A 17746-nucleotide genomic window follows, 5' to 3' on the forward strand; every position below is an offset into this window, starting at 1 on the left:
GGCAATCGAGACATGGTGACGACCGCAGCGGAGGTTGAGCCCCACGCTGTGTCGGAGCCCCGTGCTGTGTCAGGCTGGGGCCCGGCGGCGGCGAGAGCCGCGAGAGCGGAGCCCCGCGCTGTGTCAAGCTGGGGCTCCCGACTGGACCTCACCGTGGTTCCACCCGCGGGGGATGTCCTAGAGCTGGATTATATGGAGGAGGATGAAGAGGATGCCTCTGAGTTCCTCTTATCCGACTCAGATGAGCACGAAGATAACATCTTCGTTTCATCTGCCCAGGCTGCCAAGCCGGAGGCGATGTCCGCTCCCCCGGGCGAAAGCACACCAGCTTCGCCCTGCCTCAGTATGGACTTGCAGGCCGTGTGCCAACGCGCTGCGCCCAGCCTGGACATCCTCTGGCCTGAAGTGGCCAAGGAGACCTCCAGATCTTGCTATGAGGGTACGAACTTGCCCCAAGCAGCGAAGATGAAGAGGCAGCTTCTCCCAGTCTTTCCAGTGATGCTGGATGAGGGGTCGGTCTCGTGGAGAGACCGCCCTTTCAGCAACAAGGCCCTAATCCAGGCTGCCCCCTCTTTGGACTTTGAGGACATGGAGAAGCTCGGCCTGCTCCGCATGCCGCCCATGGAGCCGCTGGTGGCAGCCCCACTCCAACCGCGTCTGGCTTCGGCACCGAGCAGGAACCCCACGCTGCCGGCAAAGGCAGACCATTTCCAGTCAGCAATGACCGAACGAGCCTATAAAGACGCAGCTTTGTCCGCCAGGGCGCTCAATGTCTCCTCGCTGCTGACCGCCTACCAGGCGGAGCTCTGCGAGGACATGACAAACAAACCTGAGCCTTCCGTGTGGGACGAAATCACAGCGATCACGGACATTTGCCTCCGTGTGCAGCGCTGTGCAGTCCATGCCACAGGCAAAACGCTGGGGATAATGGTGGTACAGGAGAGAGCCAGGTGGCTTAACCTGATGAACCTTCCAGAACGGGAAAAAGAGGACGTCTTAGACATGCCTATTGTTCCCGAGGGCATATTTGGCACCTCTCTGGCTTCAATGCAACAGCGCTGTGAATCCAAAAAGAAGGAGGATGAGGCTCTCCGGCTTTGTCTTCCCCGAAGGGTCCAGCCGCCGCCTTCAACGGCCCCGCGGCAGTCCTTCGCTCAGGCTGCCTCACGTCCTGCCCGTTTCAAGATCCCGAAACAGCAGAGGCCACAGCCCGCCCCGGGTCCCCAGCCCAGACTCAAGGCGAGGACGAGCTGGCCAAGAAAGTCTCCGGTTCCGGCAGCAGCCGCTCAGGCACAGCCGGCACAGATTTTCAGCCATCAGGCGAGGAAGAAGAAAAGAGCGGCCTTGACAGCCTCCTCTCCTCTCCTCAATAAAAGAGCTGGAAGTTCCCTGTTCTCCAGCTCCAGAACACGTTCCAGTGTTAAATGCTCATGTGTGTCCGGGTTGCAACCATTCCCCCATCTTTCCGCCGCCTCGAGTGATGTCAGAACGTCATCCTCGAGTTCGCGCCATGAGGGAAATGGACTTAACATCAAAGACAGCAAGCTCCGCTGCTCGTTTAAGTCACACAAACACATGTCATCACTCTTGTTTCTCAATAAATCATTTCCCACTGTCGTTTCCAGGCTTAAAGTCAAGGGCGCAGTCAATACAAATTTAAAGAAAAACAATAAAAACAATAAACAGTCTGATGTCTTTCCCCCTTCTGAGAGCGGCTGATGGGTTTTCAAGACAATAGCACGGGGTTACAGACTCCAATTGGCTGTCACCCCCCTCACTTTTCGGGCATGCTGCATTCGCAAGCCCGGGGAGAGTCGGCCCATATTCTGGAGCAAGAGATTCTCTCGCTACTAGAAAAGAAGGATATATCTATAATACCCTCCGAACAGAGTCAGAGCGGCTTTTAATCCAAGTATTTATTCGTTCCCAAACGGGGAGGGAACGGAATTTGGCCTATACTAGATTTAAGGGCTCTGAACAAATATCTCAAAATATACAAATTCAGAATGCTCACTCACACGTCTCTGTTGCGTCTCGTGCGCCAAAACGATTGGTTCACATCACTCGACCTGAAAGACGCGTATTTCCACATCCCAGTATATTATCCACACAGGAAATATCTGAGGTTCGCCTTTCAGGGTGTCTGTTACGAGTACAGACACCCCTTCGGTCCCTTCGGTCTGTCTCTCAGCCCACGAGTGTTTGTATGGTGTACGGAAGCTGCGATAGCCCCGGTAAGGCAACAGGGTATTCGCTTGGCAACTTATCTGGACGATTGGCTCCATCTCGCACAGTCGCGGCAAGAGGCTATTACGCAGACGAATGTCCTCGTAAAACACCTGCTTGACCTGGGTTTCGTAATAAACACAGAAAAGAGCATGTTGTCCCCAGCCCAGACTTTACTCTTCCTGGGCCTACGCCTGAATTCGGTGCCCTTTACAGCCCGCCTGTCGGCAGAGAGAGTGAAAGCCTTCAGGGCTTGCCTCGCTCATTTCCAGCCACGCAAATATGTTCTCTTCAGATCATGTCTGCTGTTACTGGGGCTCATGGCGTCAGCCATCCTGGTGGTACGACTGGGACGCTTACACATGAGGGAGTTTCAGCGCTGGGTAGATGCCCTCAGACTGGAGCCCGCGCGGAGAGTGATGGTCACTATGAAATGCGTAATGGCACTGCGCCACTGGCTGCACCCGACTTTTCTAGTACGGGGCGTGCCTATGGGTGCTGTCCTATCGCGGAAGGTGGTCACCACAGACGCATGTCTGACGGGCTGGGGGGGTATATACGAAGGTCGACCTGTTGGGCAGAGACCTCCAACGGTCACACATAAATTATTTGGAGCTTTTAGCGGTGTTCCTCACCCTGAAATGCTTTCTGCCTTTTCTCAGAGGACATCATGTCCTCGTGAGGACAGACAACACGACCACAATATCGTATATAAACCGCCAAGGGGGTTTGCGTTCTCTTCAGTTACACATGCTGGCACGCAAACTGATCTTATGGAGCTGCGGACGTCTCCTCTCTCTGAGAGCGACGCACGTACCAGGTGTGATGAACCTCGGGGAAGATCTGCTGTCCAGAGGTGCACCACTATATGCAGACTGGACTCTACATCCAATAATTGTGAGTCAGCTGTGCTGTGTGTTACGGCCGGGCCGCGGTGGATCTGTTCGCATCAAAAGAAAATGCTCATGTCAGCTGTTCTTTTCAATGCGCGATTTAAACGCACCGTTGGGCATGGACGCGCTCGCGCACGTTTGGCCCCCGGTCCTCCTGTACGCGTTCCCACCCCTGGCTCTGATACCCCCAGCTCTGGCCAGAGTGAGAGAACAACGCCACACACTGATCCTGATAGCTCCACACTGGCCTGCAATGTACTGGCTGGCGGAGATATATCAGCTACTGTGCGGGCAGCCGTGGCAGCTTCCGCTACGCAGGGACATACTGTCTCAGGTGGGGGGGACGATTTTTCACCCACACCCAGAGCAGTTGGTACTATGAGCCTGGCCCGTGAGTGGTATAACTTGAATACAGTGGGGCTCCCTCAGAAGGTGATAAACACGATTCAGAGTGCAAGAGCTTCCTCCACCAGGTCCATCTATGACTGTAAGTGGAGGGTGTTTGAGGAGTGGTGCCTTCAAAAGGGACACATCTCTTTTCAATGTCCTGTCGGGGTGATTCTATCATTTCTACAGGACCTGATTGATAAACACAGAGCTTTCTCTACGATCAAAGTGTACCTGGCTGCTATTGCTGCATGCCATGTGGGCTTTGAGGGAAAGACGGCTAGCCAACATCCCTTGGTCTGCCGTTTTATGAAAGGGGCTTGCTGGCTCCTCCCTGTTTCCACGTCACTGGTGCCCTTATGGGACTTGGCAGTGGGTTTAGATGGGCTCACTCGACCTCCATTTGAACCCCTGGAAGAAGCTGACATGAAATACCTGTCACTGAAGACAGTGTTGTTACTGGCTCTGGCATCTGTCAAGAGAGTCAGTGACATTCATGCGCTCTCTGTACATCCTTCATGCACTCAGTTTGCCCCGGGGCAAACGAGAATGTTGCTGAAGCCCAACCCTGCCTTTGTACCTAAGGTGGTTGGCTCATGTACCCCCATTGACATTGAGGCATTTCCTCCGCCGCTGTGTTCCTCTGAAGAACAGCGGCCGAATTTGCTGTGCCCAGTCCGTGCTTTACGCACCTATATGGACAGGTCAAAAGAGTTTCGATGCAATGACCAACTCTTTGTATCCTGGGCTAACCCTCATAAGGGCAAGCCCGTTACCAGGCAACGGCTCTCCCACTGGATTGTGGAAGTGATTGCTCTGGCTTATACGAGTCAGGGTTTGCAGGCACCAACGGGCCTGCGTGCTCATTCTACTCGTGGACTGGCTACATCCTGGGCTTTGTTCAAGGGTGTTTCCATCCAAGACATTTGTGCAGCAGCGAGCTGGTCCTCACCGCTCACTTTTGTCCGCTTTTACAGGCTAGATGTCTCTGCTCCAAGTGTGGCCCGCGCAGTGCTGGGCCCCGTGTTGAGACAGGGTTCTACCTGTTAAGTTCTGGTTGTTTTGGTGATTTTCGAGATAAGCATGTCTAGCAATACGGGAGTTTCAATATCCCATAGTGAGACATTGAACGGAGTGTTATGAATGAGAACTATAGGTTACTTACGTAACCCCAGTTCTCAGAGTAACATGAAGTGAGATGTCTCACCAGACGGCCCTTCTTGCTAAGGCAAAGCGAGAAGAGGTGCTTATTTTGAATGACGCTGCGACGTAGCGCAAGCTATTTAAAGGGTGGGTGGATTCCCTGACGTAGACGTCAAGATCACCAGCCAATCAGGATTGGCGTAATGAGATTGATGCTTCTGTTTGCATACGCGTTGAGGCGCATCCCATATTGAGACATCTCACTTCATGTTACTCTGAGAACTGGGGTTACGTAAGTAACCTATAGATTATCTGCCGGCCCCGCCCTGTTTTGAGTAGCAGGCACACTGTGGCTGTTTCTCAATTCAGGGGTTGCATCCTTCGAAGGGTGCATTCGTAGACCGCTTATGTCACTTCCGCCGAAAGAAGGCTGTCCCAATTTTAAAAAAAGACGAGACTCCTCCGAATGCGGCCCACGAATGCAGCCTACTTTTCCCCAATTTGAAGGATACATCTGATGTACACTCCGCGGCCTACCATATCCCAGGGTGCAATGCGCGCAGGGAAGAGGGAGTTTTTTTCAAATGAAATGGCTTCCGGTCTCCCCAGCAGAGTGGATTTAAAAGCAACAGCAAGCGGAGGAATCACTAATAAAAGTGAGTATTCGGTTTTAACTTACTTTAAATTAACTAACGTCACACACGTCAAACCCAAGGGGCATTAAAACGTACATTTTCTTTAAATAATACGGATAAATATGTGACGCTAACTAGCTAGCTGGACGTACTGCACTGTTGTTTACACTTATTTTTAATTCAATTCAGAAGTTTACTAAAGTCATACAGAGATCTTGGCTCTGTTATAGATAAGTTAATACTTTATATTACATACATAGACCAAAGTGAAAACATTTAGACCGGTGTAGCCTACAGTACGGTGGGATTTATAAAATGCTACCCTGACGTGTAGCTGCTGTTTGCTTTATTTATTTCTCTGACATGTTGCAATGTTTGACTGTTTATTAAACTTTGGGACAACATTACAACCTTTTTATTCAGCTCATGCTGCTTTGAGGTAGGGCTAAAAGAAAAGCATATTTTAAATATTTCCACCAGATTTGATCATCTTTTATTTAGGTTAAAGTGTATTTAATTTATCCTAATCCCATAATAATAATAATAAGACAATCACAAATAGACAGCATCCTTTAGCTTGATGTTAGTTTGTGCTGTCAAAGGGATGCAGGTGTGACTGTAATTTAATCTCTTTAGTTTTTTAAAAACCAGAACAGTACATCATTTTTAAATGATCCTTTACTGATTGTTTGTCTGAAATGCTGAGTTACATTTTGCAATAATACTTTGCAACCCTGTGTTTAATATGATTAATTCCATTTTTTATTTTTCTCTTGTTTTTTTCTGTAATTAGGACAATTCTGGAGAAATGGATCTGCTGGAGAAGGACCCCGAATCTGAAAAGTGCACAGCGGATCATCAGGACAGAGCTGCCATCCACCTGGACCCCCGAGGTGCTGGAGAAGGACCCCTAACCCCAGCGGATCATCAGGACAGAGCTGCCATCCACCTGGACCCCCCGAGGTGCTGGAGAAATGGATCTGCTGGAGAAGGACCCCTAACCCCAGCGGATCATCAGGACAGAGCTGCCATCCACCTGGACCCCCCCCCCCCCCGTGGTGCTGAAGAAAGCAAAACGCCGATCAGGAACATCCTCCACCCAGACCTCTGCTTACTGCCGTCCTATAGACTTGTGTCTTAGTTTCAGAATTTGATTTTTTACATTACATTACATTGCATTTAGCTGACGCTTTTCTCCGAAGCGACTTACAATAAGTACATTCGACCGGGAAGATACCACCTTGAAAAAAAACAGAATCATATTAAAAGTGCATCAGGTTTCATAGAGCCAAACATTTCAAGTGCTACTCAACTGGCTTTACAGCCCTTTATTAGTGTATACATTTGCAAGAAAAAGTATGTGAACCCTTTGGAATTACCTGGATTTCTGCATAAGTTGGTCATAAAATGGAGGAAGCCACTGCTGTCCAGAAAAAACATTGCTGCACGTTTGAAGTTTGCAAAACAGCACCTGGATGTTCCACAGCACTACTGGCAAAATATTCTGTGGACAGATGAAACCAAAGTTGAGTTGTTTGGAAGGAACACACAATGCTATGTGTGGAGAAAAAAAGGCACAACACACCAACATCAAAACCTCATCCCAACTGTGAAGTATGGTGGAGGGAGCATCATGGTTTGGGGCTGCTTTGCTGCCTCAGGGCCTGGACAGATTGCCATCATCGACGGAAAAATGAATTCTCAACTTTATCAAGACATTTTGCTGGAGAACTTAAAGCCATCTTTCCACCAATTCAAGCTCAACAGAAGATGGGTGATGCAACAGGACAACGACCCAAAGCACAGAAGTAAATCAACAACAGAATGGCTTCAACAGAAGAAAATACGCCTTCTAGAGTGGCCCAGTCAAAGTCCTGACCTCAACCCAATTGAGATGCTGTGGCATGACCTCAAGAGAGCGATTCACACCAGACATCCCAATAATATAGCTGAACTGAAACAGTTTTGTAAAGATGAATGGTCCAAAATTCCTCCTGACCGTTGTGCAGGTCTGATATGCAACTATAGGAAACGTTTGGTTGAGGTTATTGCTGCCAAAGGAGGGTCAACCAGTTATTAAATCCAAGGGTTCACATACTTTTTCCACCCTGCACTGTGAATGTTTACATGGTGTGTTCAATAAAAACATAAAAACATATAATTGTTTGTGTGGTTTTAGCTTAAGCAGACTGTGTTTGTGTATTGTTGTGACTTAGATGAAGATCAGAACACATTTTATGACCAATTTATGCAGAAATCCAGGTAGTTCCAAAGGGTTCACATACTTTTTCTTGCAACTGTAAGTGCTTTGTTAGTAATTCTATCGCTCAAAGTGGAGTCAAAAGAGATGAGTTTTCAGTCTGCGCCGGAAGATGTGCAAGCTATCTGCTGTCCTGATTTCAATGGGGAGCTCATTCCACCATTTTGGAGCCAGGATAGCAAACCCACGTGTTTTTGCTGATGGGAACTTGGGTCCCCCTCGCAGTGCGGGTGCAGTGAGCTGTTTGGCCGGTGCAGAGCGGAGTGCACGTGCTGGGATGTACGGTTTAACCATGTCCTGGATGTAGGAAGGGCCAGATCCATTCGCAGCATGGTACGCAAGTACCAGTGTCTTGAAGTGGATTCTAGCAGTTACCGGAAGCCAGTGAAGGGAGCGGAGGAGCGGTGTGGTGTGGGAGAATTTTGGAAGGTTGAAGACCAGACGAGCCGCTGCATTCTGGATGAGCTGCAGAGGTCGGATGGCACATGCAGGTAGACCAGCCAGGAGGGAGTTGCAGTAGTCTAGGCGTGAGATGACGAGAGCCTGGACCAGAACCTGCGCTGTTTTCTGGGTTAGCTGGGGACGTATCCTCCTGATGTTGTAAAGCGTGTATCTGCAGCAGCGGGTTGTAGCAGCAATGTTTGCAGTGAAGGACAGTTTGTTATCTAGGATCATACCCAGATTCCTTGCAGTCTGAGTCGGGGAAACAACAGAGGTGCCGATGTTGATTGTTAGGTCAAGAATGGGACAATCTTTTGCCGGAAGGAAAAGCAGTTCAGTCTTGTCAAGGTTGAGCTTGAGGTGATGAGCAGACATCCACCGAGAGATGTCTGCTAGGCAAGCAGAGATGCGTGCGACGACTTGGGTCTCTGAGCGGGGAAAGGACAGAACTAGTTGGGTGTCGTCAGAGTAGCAGTGGTATGAAAAACCATGCGGGCTAATGACAGATCCGAGCGAGTTTGTGTGCAAGGAGAAGAGGAGGGGACCAAGAACAGAGCCCTGAGGGACTCCTGTAGTTAATTGACAAGGGTCGGACTCGGACCCTCTCCAAGTTACCCTGTAGGTGCGGTCTTTGAGGTATGAGGTGAGGAGGGAAAGTGCAGTGCCTGAAACTCCAAGTTCTTGGAGAGTGCGAAGGAGGATCTGAGGATTCACCGTGTCGAATGCAGCAGACAGGTCCAGAAGGATGATGACAGAGGAGAGGGATGCTGCTTTAGCCGTGTGCAGTTCCTCAGAGACAGCAAGGAGAGCAGTTTCTGTTGAGTGACCTGCCTTGAAACCAGACTGGTGCGGATCCAGAAAGTTGTTCTGATGGAGATAACAGGAGAGTTGTTTAAAGACAGCGCGTTCAAGTGTTTTAGACAGGACCGGGAGGAGAGAGACAGGCCTGTAGTTTATAACATCAGACGGGTTGAGAGTGGATTTTGTACGTGTCCTTTCTTTCAATAGATATTTAACGATTATAGCTTGAGTCTGTCTGATTCCCCAAACAGCTGCTTCTATACTTGCTGCATATATAATACAAATAAACAACTCCATAAACACACTTTTGCTGATATTTGTGTTACTGCTGGTGATGTTAAATAACATGATTGATTTCCTCTGTCTCAATAATGAAAGTTATAATAATAGAAGACATGAAGCTGCAGAGAGAGGATGGATATATTCTTACCTCTACTTTGTGATAAGATCAAAATACAATATTACATTGTAATTGTTAAACACATTGTTTATTTCATTTACTGAGCTTTTAACCATTATTTACAACATGTGTACATAAGCAGTGGAATAATAGGGTATCTGAGTCTAGGTCATTAAACTTGTATTAATACAAAAAATAGGTCATAGAAAATGTTTAATTGTTTATTTCAGCAGAGCGGGGGGGGGGCACGGTGCTGCTGGACCTGGAGGTGCTGACCTGGGGTCAGTGCAACATCATCTGGGCAGGTTCAGGGGAAGAAGGAGAATATAAACTGTTATAATCACAGCTATTAAGATTAGAACACTATTATTGTTAACAATCAATCTATACAAAATGATTTTGTTCATTTAAAAAAGCATTGTTTTATTAGTACAGACAAATTAAGACTTATTTTAAATATGAAATAATATGATTAAATTACATCAGTTATATCTTTTACTTATTAACTTACTAATGTAACATTACTGTGGGCTAAAGGAACAGCTTCATCTTATTTACCTGGCCATGGTCCTCTTTAATTCATCGCCGACGCTGATCTCAAAAAAAATGTAAAAATAAAGTTTGTGGATCCTTTTCAGCTGAGTTAGCTTGTAAGTTAATTTGCTAGAAGGCAGCTGGAGCAGCGCAACCGAACCGCGCGTATCACGTGACGTAAATACGAAACCCTCCGTAAGCTAGACCGTCTCATTTCGTAGGCCGCTCGGTCCAGCCTACCCGGTCTACGTGGGCTGGGTCCTCCATGGACCACGTAGGCTGCGTACTCCGAAGGGTGCAACCCCTGAATTGAGACACGGCCAGTGAGGTCTGTGATGAGCTGTCTGCTCTGCTCAGATACAGCTAAATGCTGCCGTGACTAAACGCCATATCATGTTCCAAACCACTTCAAGGATTATTTCTGAAACAGTATGGAGCTCAAATGCTTTTCGCTTGCATGTTTACCACAAGGTGAGTTCCTTTTTTTATTTCTTGCTTCTTCACACATGCTCTCTCCAGTACAGGTTAGCTCTGAGTATTTGCGGTGCTTGCTAATGTAAACAAAGACCATATCATGTCCAAAACACGTCGGCATTGTTTCTGATAGCAAAGTTTCTGATCGGGCCTTGGGCATAAAGCCAGCCCACTTTTCAGATTTTACGTCATATCGGACGCAAATCTGGATCAGCTCCTTTGTACCTTACAAATTCCTAAAACGCCTCACCCTCCACACCATATATTCCCATTTCAGTGTATAAATAAATCAAAATCAGAAATGCTTTATTCATCTCTAAGGGGTAAATTGAGTAATGTAACATTTGCTCCCATTGTAGAGCAAGATTATTATGATGTTTTTTTTTTAAAGAAATGTATATAAACACAAATTACATTTTAAAGTAATACATTCAACATAACAATTCAAGGAAATTGACTGCATTGGCACTGATTATGAGCTTAGCAGTATTTGCAATGTATAGTTGCAGTGCAATCTTATCAAATGTTTTTTTTTAAATTCTGATATTTAATAAAAGGGGAAACAATTTGGCCTGATCTGCAGTATTATAACGTATTCAACACGATTAGGCAATTGCAAATGTGTTTGTGTTGAAAATAAATGTGTGCAAACAGTGTAGGCTACAGTGAAGTGTGCCCCATCTTTTAGGACTTATTCACACACACACACACACACACACACACACACACACACACACACACACACACACACACACACACACACACACACACACACACACACACACACACACACACACACACACACACACACACACACACACACACACACACACACACACACACACACACACACACACACACACACACACACACACACACACACACACACCTGCTTCAGGATCCCAGCAGCCATTTCATGGCCACAGTCGAAGATGATGTGGAACTCCTTCCCCCTCTTCATCTCTTTCAGCAGTGGCTTAGCATCCTTAGAGTCTGCAGGCAGCTGGCGGATCTTTAGCCGGATGTTGTATCGGGACGGAGCCTTTATGAGTTCTTGCAACCGAATCAGACCTTTCGGGAAAACAACAAAGGAAAAAAGGATGTTTTAGTTTGCCTGAAGAGTCTTTGTTATTTGACAACATTCTGAAACTGGTACAGTCCTGCTCCCATGAGGACAATATTCTCCTGAACGGAAAGTTTAAAAATATGTACATACATTTACACAGTAATTGAGGTAATAGCTACAGATTCATTTGGCAGTGGTTGTTTTATTTAGGCCGAGGATAAGAAAGCTGTCATCAGTTTATTTCTAAATCGTTTTCCTTTAACCTTCCTTCCCCTACTCTAGAGTAAACACAACATTTTTATTTTACATTACATTACATGTTACTTGTTAGACGCTTTTATCCAAATTGACTTACATACTCAATACTGTGGACAATCCCCACAGGAGCAATTTTGGGTGAAGTGTCTCAGGGACACAACAACATGCTGACTGCAGTGGGGCCATCTGATCCCCAGACCAAGGCTTTATCCACTGCGCCACACGCCTCTCCCTTCAGTGCCTTTCTATTTCCTCTCTCACCATCTTTGTCCCTGTCCTCTTTGTCCATCTAATACTTTCCATAATACATTTCGGCAGTATGCTTCACGTCAGTATCAGCAGGCCCTGACCCAACTATACAAAGAGTGGAACAAACACACAGAGCTCTGTCTGGACCGTATTTAAAGGTACGATCATTGTCATCAGTGCTGAAATGTAATTAATTGTAAAACAATTACTGCCATTATATCCCGACTCAAATTAAAAGCCTTAACTGATCACAGGTAATTAATAAAACTACTGTTAAGTGAATTCACACAGACTAAAGCAGATGTTATTTTTAATACTAGCCAGCCATCAGTCCCTAAATCTACAAAAAGTCCCGTCGGCCACTCAGCAGTGTGTTTCTCTATTTGCCCACGGCACACTGTCCCCAGCTGTTGGCCCTGTGGCATTATTTGTTTACTTCCTGCCTCCAAATGAGTGCACTGCACTGTGGGAAACCAGCCTGCAGCCAGTCAGTGCTTTCATTAAATCAAACACTGATGATCATCCCCCCCGAGTGTTGACCTGTGAGACACCGGCAGTGTTCCACTTAACCATCGCGTGATGAAGTGACTCCTCAGCTGTTCACAACATCTCAGCTGGACACACACACACACGCACGCACGCACACACGCACGCACGCACGCACGCACGCACACGCACACACACACACACACACACACACACACAGTGTATGATATAAAAAAAGCAGACTATAAGGGTTTGAACTTGTGTCAAAGAGCTCCCAGTGGGGAACCAGCTGTGTGTGAATATGTGTAAAACAACCGTGTGAACATGTGATTGATGTGGTGTAGCAGTGAGTTTATGCGGTAATGATTGATCAGTGAGATTTCCACCAATGGATATACAGTGGGGTTAAAAACAAACAAAAGCCAATTTATCATTTCACATTTCACAACCACAAGGCTCAACAAATCTTGTCACCTGCTCATATATTTGAGGACATACAGTATGTCAGTGGTGAACCGTCAGGGCCTTCAAGGTATTCAGAGAATACCCTGGAACACTCAGATAAAACAAACAAAAAAACGATTTAATTATATAAATAAAATGTAATAAAATGTATATAAAATGAATAAAGGAGAATCATATCTGTGTTGTTGTTCTGTAATATTACAGTGTTACGTTGATTTGTTTGTCCTTCTCGGACCATGCACTACGCATTTCAGTGGTGGTAGTGGCAGTAGTGGTTCTCAAACTTTTTCAGTCAGGCCCCCCCTTTGGAGAAAAAAAAAAGCCGGGCCCCCGCAACACAAATAGTCAGGCTCAGTGGCGGCGCCAGAGATTTATTTTGTGGTGCTGTTGGGTAGCTTGACGTTTCATAGAGGGTGCTCAAACATTTAGGGTTTCCCATTAATGTACCGGTCGCTACAGTTGAATTTTCTACTGCAACAATCCCCACGCATATACACAGTGTGACAGTTACAATGAAGGCTCGATAATCAGCTCACGGCATATAGGTGTAAGCAGGAGTAAAGTGCTATTTTTATAGGTGGTGTGTGGACCTTACAGAGGGGGGTCCGTTGGCAAGCTCCTCCTGGAAGATTTTTAAATATTGTTAAAAGCATCAATCTGGTGCACTTTGAGAGCAAAATGAAGAGATCTATGGATACATCTCTCAACACCCATATGAAACAGAACTGTAAACAGATGTTCTTTTTCTTTATGGATATTTTACAAATCACTCCCTTTTAAACTTTATTCTTTTTTAATGTCATATATTTCATACCTGTTTTTAATTTATTCTCTTATTTTTTTATAACTATAAAACAACGTTTGAGAACCACTGAGATAACACTGAGAGATTCCTTTAGCTCACTGAGGCTCTCAGTCTGACAGGAGAGGACTCTCCTCCACTTTGTTGTTGAAAAAACTCCTTATATCCGTTAGCGTAGCTCGCTAGCACCAGAAGCTAACAACAACGATCTCCGGTACCGGTGCGCTCTCTCTCTCTCGCTCGCGCACGCACACAAACTGGCTCGTTCCACACACACACAGAGCCAAGCTTTAATGAAACACAGAGACCCATACGTAATAGTACTATATGATATTATTTTCGAATCAATAATTTTTCAAAATATGATTTAAAATAAATAAATAAATGTAATAACCATTTTTCCTCCTGGTCTCTCGCGCCCCCCCTTTCATGCCTCTGCGCCCCCCACTTTGAGAACCACTGATCTAGATGAATGCGACGAAGCAATTCATGCCGTTTTATTGTTGTCAATGTTGAAATGGCAAGTGTAACAGGTGAAGATGATGTTGTTGCGGAATTGTAGTGACTACCCTTTTCAAGACGACAATTCAGTGAAAAGACGGACATTATACCGCCGGGGGGGGGGGGGCAGCGGCGGGGGGTGTGTGTCTATAGAAGGTCCAGTTGTGATAGACACGGTTCACCACTGCTGTAGGCTACTGTATAACCAGGTGGATTTAATGCATTAGGACGTTTTCGAAATGTTCACACACTACAAAAGTAAAATCCATCCTTGAAAATAATTTGTCTGAAGAACAATACCTGCATGTTAATATTTAATCTCCGACAGGAATCATTTCGGGAAAATGCTCATTTATTTCCGTTTTAATGACAACATAAGTGTTAACAGAAGAGCTGGAGTCAGACTTAAACTATAGCCTAGTTTAGCATGAAGGGAAATTAGTCAGCTGTGCAATGATCAAAAAGGTGCAACAAGTCCTCAATAATAAATAAATAAATACATAATAATAATAAATAAAATACACATGTTTCTTGTCTGGGATCCCTAAAAAAAGGACCACATTGTTTTTCAAATACATTACTTTTGAATCTGTTCTCTTTAGCTCTGTAGTTTTGATCTGTACAAATACAGATATTTCCAGGAAATATTTATTGCTGAGAATTAAAAAAGAAATTTGAATTTGCCTCAATTGACTGCTGCACTTGCTCATCGTAAACACATGTCAGAGCTTTCTGCATGGCTGAATCTTCCTTCATATCTTTCCACGGTAATGAGAAATCTAGAAGCAAAAAATACTGGAGAGGTTGAAAAGGGTTGTCAGCGCTGATCAGTATTGACTGTGTTTAATGCCCAGCGACTGCTCTGGCTCAGTTGTCATCTTGTGTTATTTTCATGTATTTTTGGACAGATTATATTGTAATCATCTTTATCTTTGTGTGAACCTAATTGTAATTGTAATTCCACAATTATTTTATTCCACCAGTAATTGAGCTTATTTATTTGCATTCATGCCATCTCTCTGTGCTGCATGAAGAGACCCCTCACTGAGGGCAAAGGGCCAGAGGTGTGTCAATCTTTCAACTCTGTTTAGACTTCCACACCAACAACTCTTGCGTCTTGAAAGATCTGATCCACTTTACACAACTACTTTTTTTTAGATTTTACCAAAGAACTGGCACAAGTCCTGTTTAAATCTTAAACAAAAACCAGTGAGTGGCACCTCATAATATACAGTACATGACAGATGGAGAGACACATGGAAAGATGGAGCCATGCTGATCCATTTAGTCCCTCCAATGATTCCACTGGGGTGGCCACCATGCCTGAAAGATGGTTGATTGATATGCCCAGGAAGTGAGAGTAGAGCAGCTCAAAAATGGCTGCCACTTGCTGGGATATTGAATAATCAGCTGTATTTGACCGGGCTCAGGCTCAATCCAAACTGACCCCTTACACACTAACCCCTCGATTCCACCGGGTCCGTTTGCGCCGTGTTACGACTGCGCCGCGGTGTTGGTCCGGCCTCCTCCAGCGTCATACCCTACCGGGCGCGTTTCAGAAGCATTTCAGAAGCGGAGCGTCTTGCCTGCCGGCTCGCAGTTTTTGTTGATTTGGGCATATTTCCTGGACAGGCTACTTTGTACAGACAAAGTTAATAAAAGTTGTAATATCCCAGTTATAAACGACATGAATCAAAGATGTGTTGCTGTATTTTAGTGGTAAAAAATGTGTTCATCATCATAATTATTCTATATATATATATATAATTTACACAGTGCCTGTAAACCGGAGGAGAACGCTGGCATTTCTCCTCCTACTTGAAAGACTACGGAGGGATAGGGTCTGCAAATTAGTTTATTTGGGGAATGGGCCGGATGCGGGTCCACTGACTGCCCGCCGCCTCTGCAACTCCTCGCGTCGAAATATAGACTTGAATCCTATTTCGAGCGGAGCCCAGCGGCGAGACACTTCTGTGATACTTCTGATCCGTAATGCGGCGCGTCTGGTGGAATAGCACCCATAGACTAGAGTGGCCACGATCCTTGTGGACGCCGCGGCGCAGCCGTAACGCGGCCGTAACGCCACGCAGACGGACCCGGTGGAATCGAGCGGTAACTCTACCCCCCACCTTAAAGAAGGGAGCTCCATTCAGCTGAGAGTGAGACGACTGCAGTCACTTCCTCACAGAGTGAGAGGGTGTAGGGCCTGGTGTTGAGTTGGGCCTTAATTTGCATGTATACAGACAGCAATGTGTGTGTGTTAAACGTGACTTCAGTCCAATCTCATATGAGCGCTTGATGTTGCGTGAGCTGTCTCAGGAGAAAAACAGCTTCCACTGCTGGAGTAGCAATCGCTGCTTTACGGTTAGTTAGTTAGTTAACATCGATAAAAGCAGCCCGACACATCTGACTGCTGCACCTGCACATCATAAACACATGTCAGAGCTTTCTGCCTCTCACTCCCAAGACTTCCATTCTGCATGGCTGAATCCTCCTTCATTCTTTTCCAAAATCTACAGGCGCGGCGATGAGAAATCTAGAGGGGAAAAATACTGGAGTGGGTGAAAAGGGGTGTCAGCGTTGATCAGTATTGACGGTGTTTAATTTGCAGCGACTGCTCTAGGATCCATATTTAACTCCACATGAATATTTCATCCCCTCTAAGCGTTTATTAGGAGGCCGTCTGGGAGCTTCCTGAGCGTAAAACAGATTGGCCTGCCTCTGATAAATATCCTTGTAAGGAAACGGCCCCTCAAGCGTTCCCTCGCCAACTCCCCTCCGAGTGCAGGGCAACAAGGAAGAAGAGTTCCTTTCACTAGGCTGCTCAATCATGATCGCTCGCATAGTCACTAAAGTGATTCGCTAAGAAGGCCTCTCCACAGCGCTGCATGATGGGAGTAATGGCTGATTTGTCGCTGAGCGGCAGACTCCCAGTGTCAAGGTTAATATGACCCGTTCCTCATCGGCTGGCTGATTTATGTTCAATTAAATGCATGTAACATGTTGGTGAAAAATTAAAGCAGGCCTGCAGTCAAAGGGTACAGGAACGCATGCCGCTGTTCCCTCGCTAAAAATAAACATGTGAATGTGGGCCAGTCACAACAGTAGACACTGTCTTTGTTATTAGCTACCCATAGTCCTCCTGGCTCTAAATCATCTGAGCTGAAAAGAGTCCACCACCGGAGCCACCACTCTATTTTTTTGCAATTAGCTCTACACTGCACTTATCTCCCTCGCCACATGCTACAGTGTCTTTACAAAAGTTTTCTGCACAAAAGGATTTGAAAGTAATTTAATTGGGAATGTGAGAAAATACTTTTGGACCCTATTTTAATTGATCTATTGCACATGGTGTAAAGTGCGTAGCGCAAGTGAGTTGGGCGTGTCGGACTGCGCTTTATCTAGTGAAAAGGTTGAATACATTTTCAGTTTCTTAACTAATCACAGGGTTTTTTTAGGCATACAATGAAACAAACCAATGAGAGGGTCATCTACCATTCCCTCATAAGCACATGCGCCTTCACCTGATGGATTGTTATTATTTAAATGGCTCAGGAAACGGACCTGCTAATGCGTGAAGTAAAAGTGTGCCAGCAGATGTTTGTGGTCCAGGGCTGTGGACTTTCTTCCTCTGTCATATGCATTTTATTTGAGAAATGCACTTTAAACTTAGGGTGCAATGCATGTCCAAATGAGCCTTTAATTATATTAAATATCATCATTTT

At 45.8% G+C, this 17746-nt stretch overlaps 2 protein-coding genes across 2 annotated transcripts in view; one reads left to right on the forward strand and one right to left on the reverse strand.

Moving 5' to 3' along the window:
- The window catches only part of LOC307047203 (glutamate receptor ionotropic, kainate 2-like), a 344882-nt gene that overhangs the window by 190895 nt on the left and 136241 nt on the right, over positions 1 to 17746 (reverse strand). The window contains 1 exon segment of the mRNA XM_079693992.1: positions 11084 to 11265. Coding sequence (XP_079550118.1) covers positions 11084 to 11265 — 182 coding nt within the window.
- The window catches only part of LOC307047202 (uncharacterized protein), a 75241-nt gene that overhangs the window by 29152 nt on the left and 28343 nt on the right, over positions 1 to 17746 (forward strand). The window lies entirely within an intron of this gene.

Source organism: Notothenia rossii (assembly GCF_949606895.1).
Source record: "Notothenia rossii genome assembly, chromosome: 7".
Classification (NCBI taxonomy): domain Eukaryota; kingdom Metazoa; phylum Chordata; class Actinopteri; order Perciformes; family Nototheniidae; genus Notothenia; species Notothenia rossii.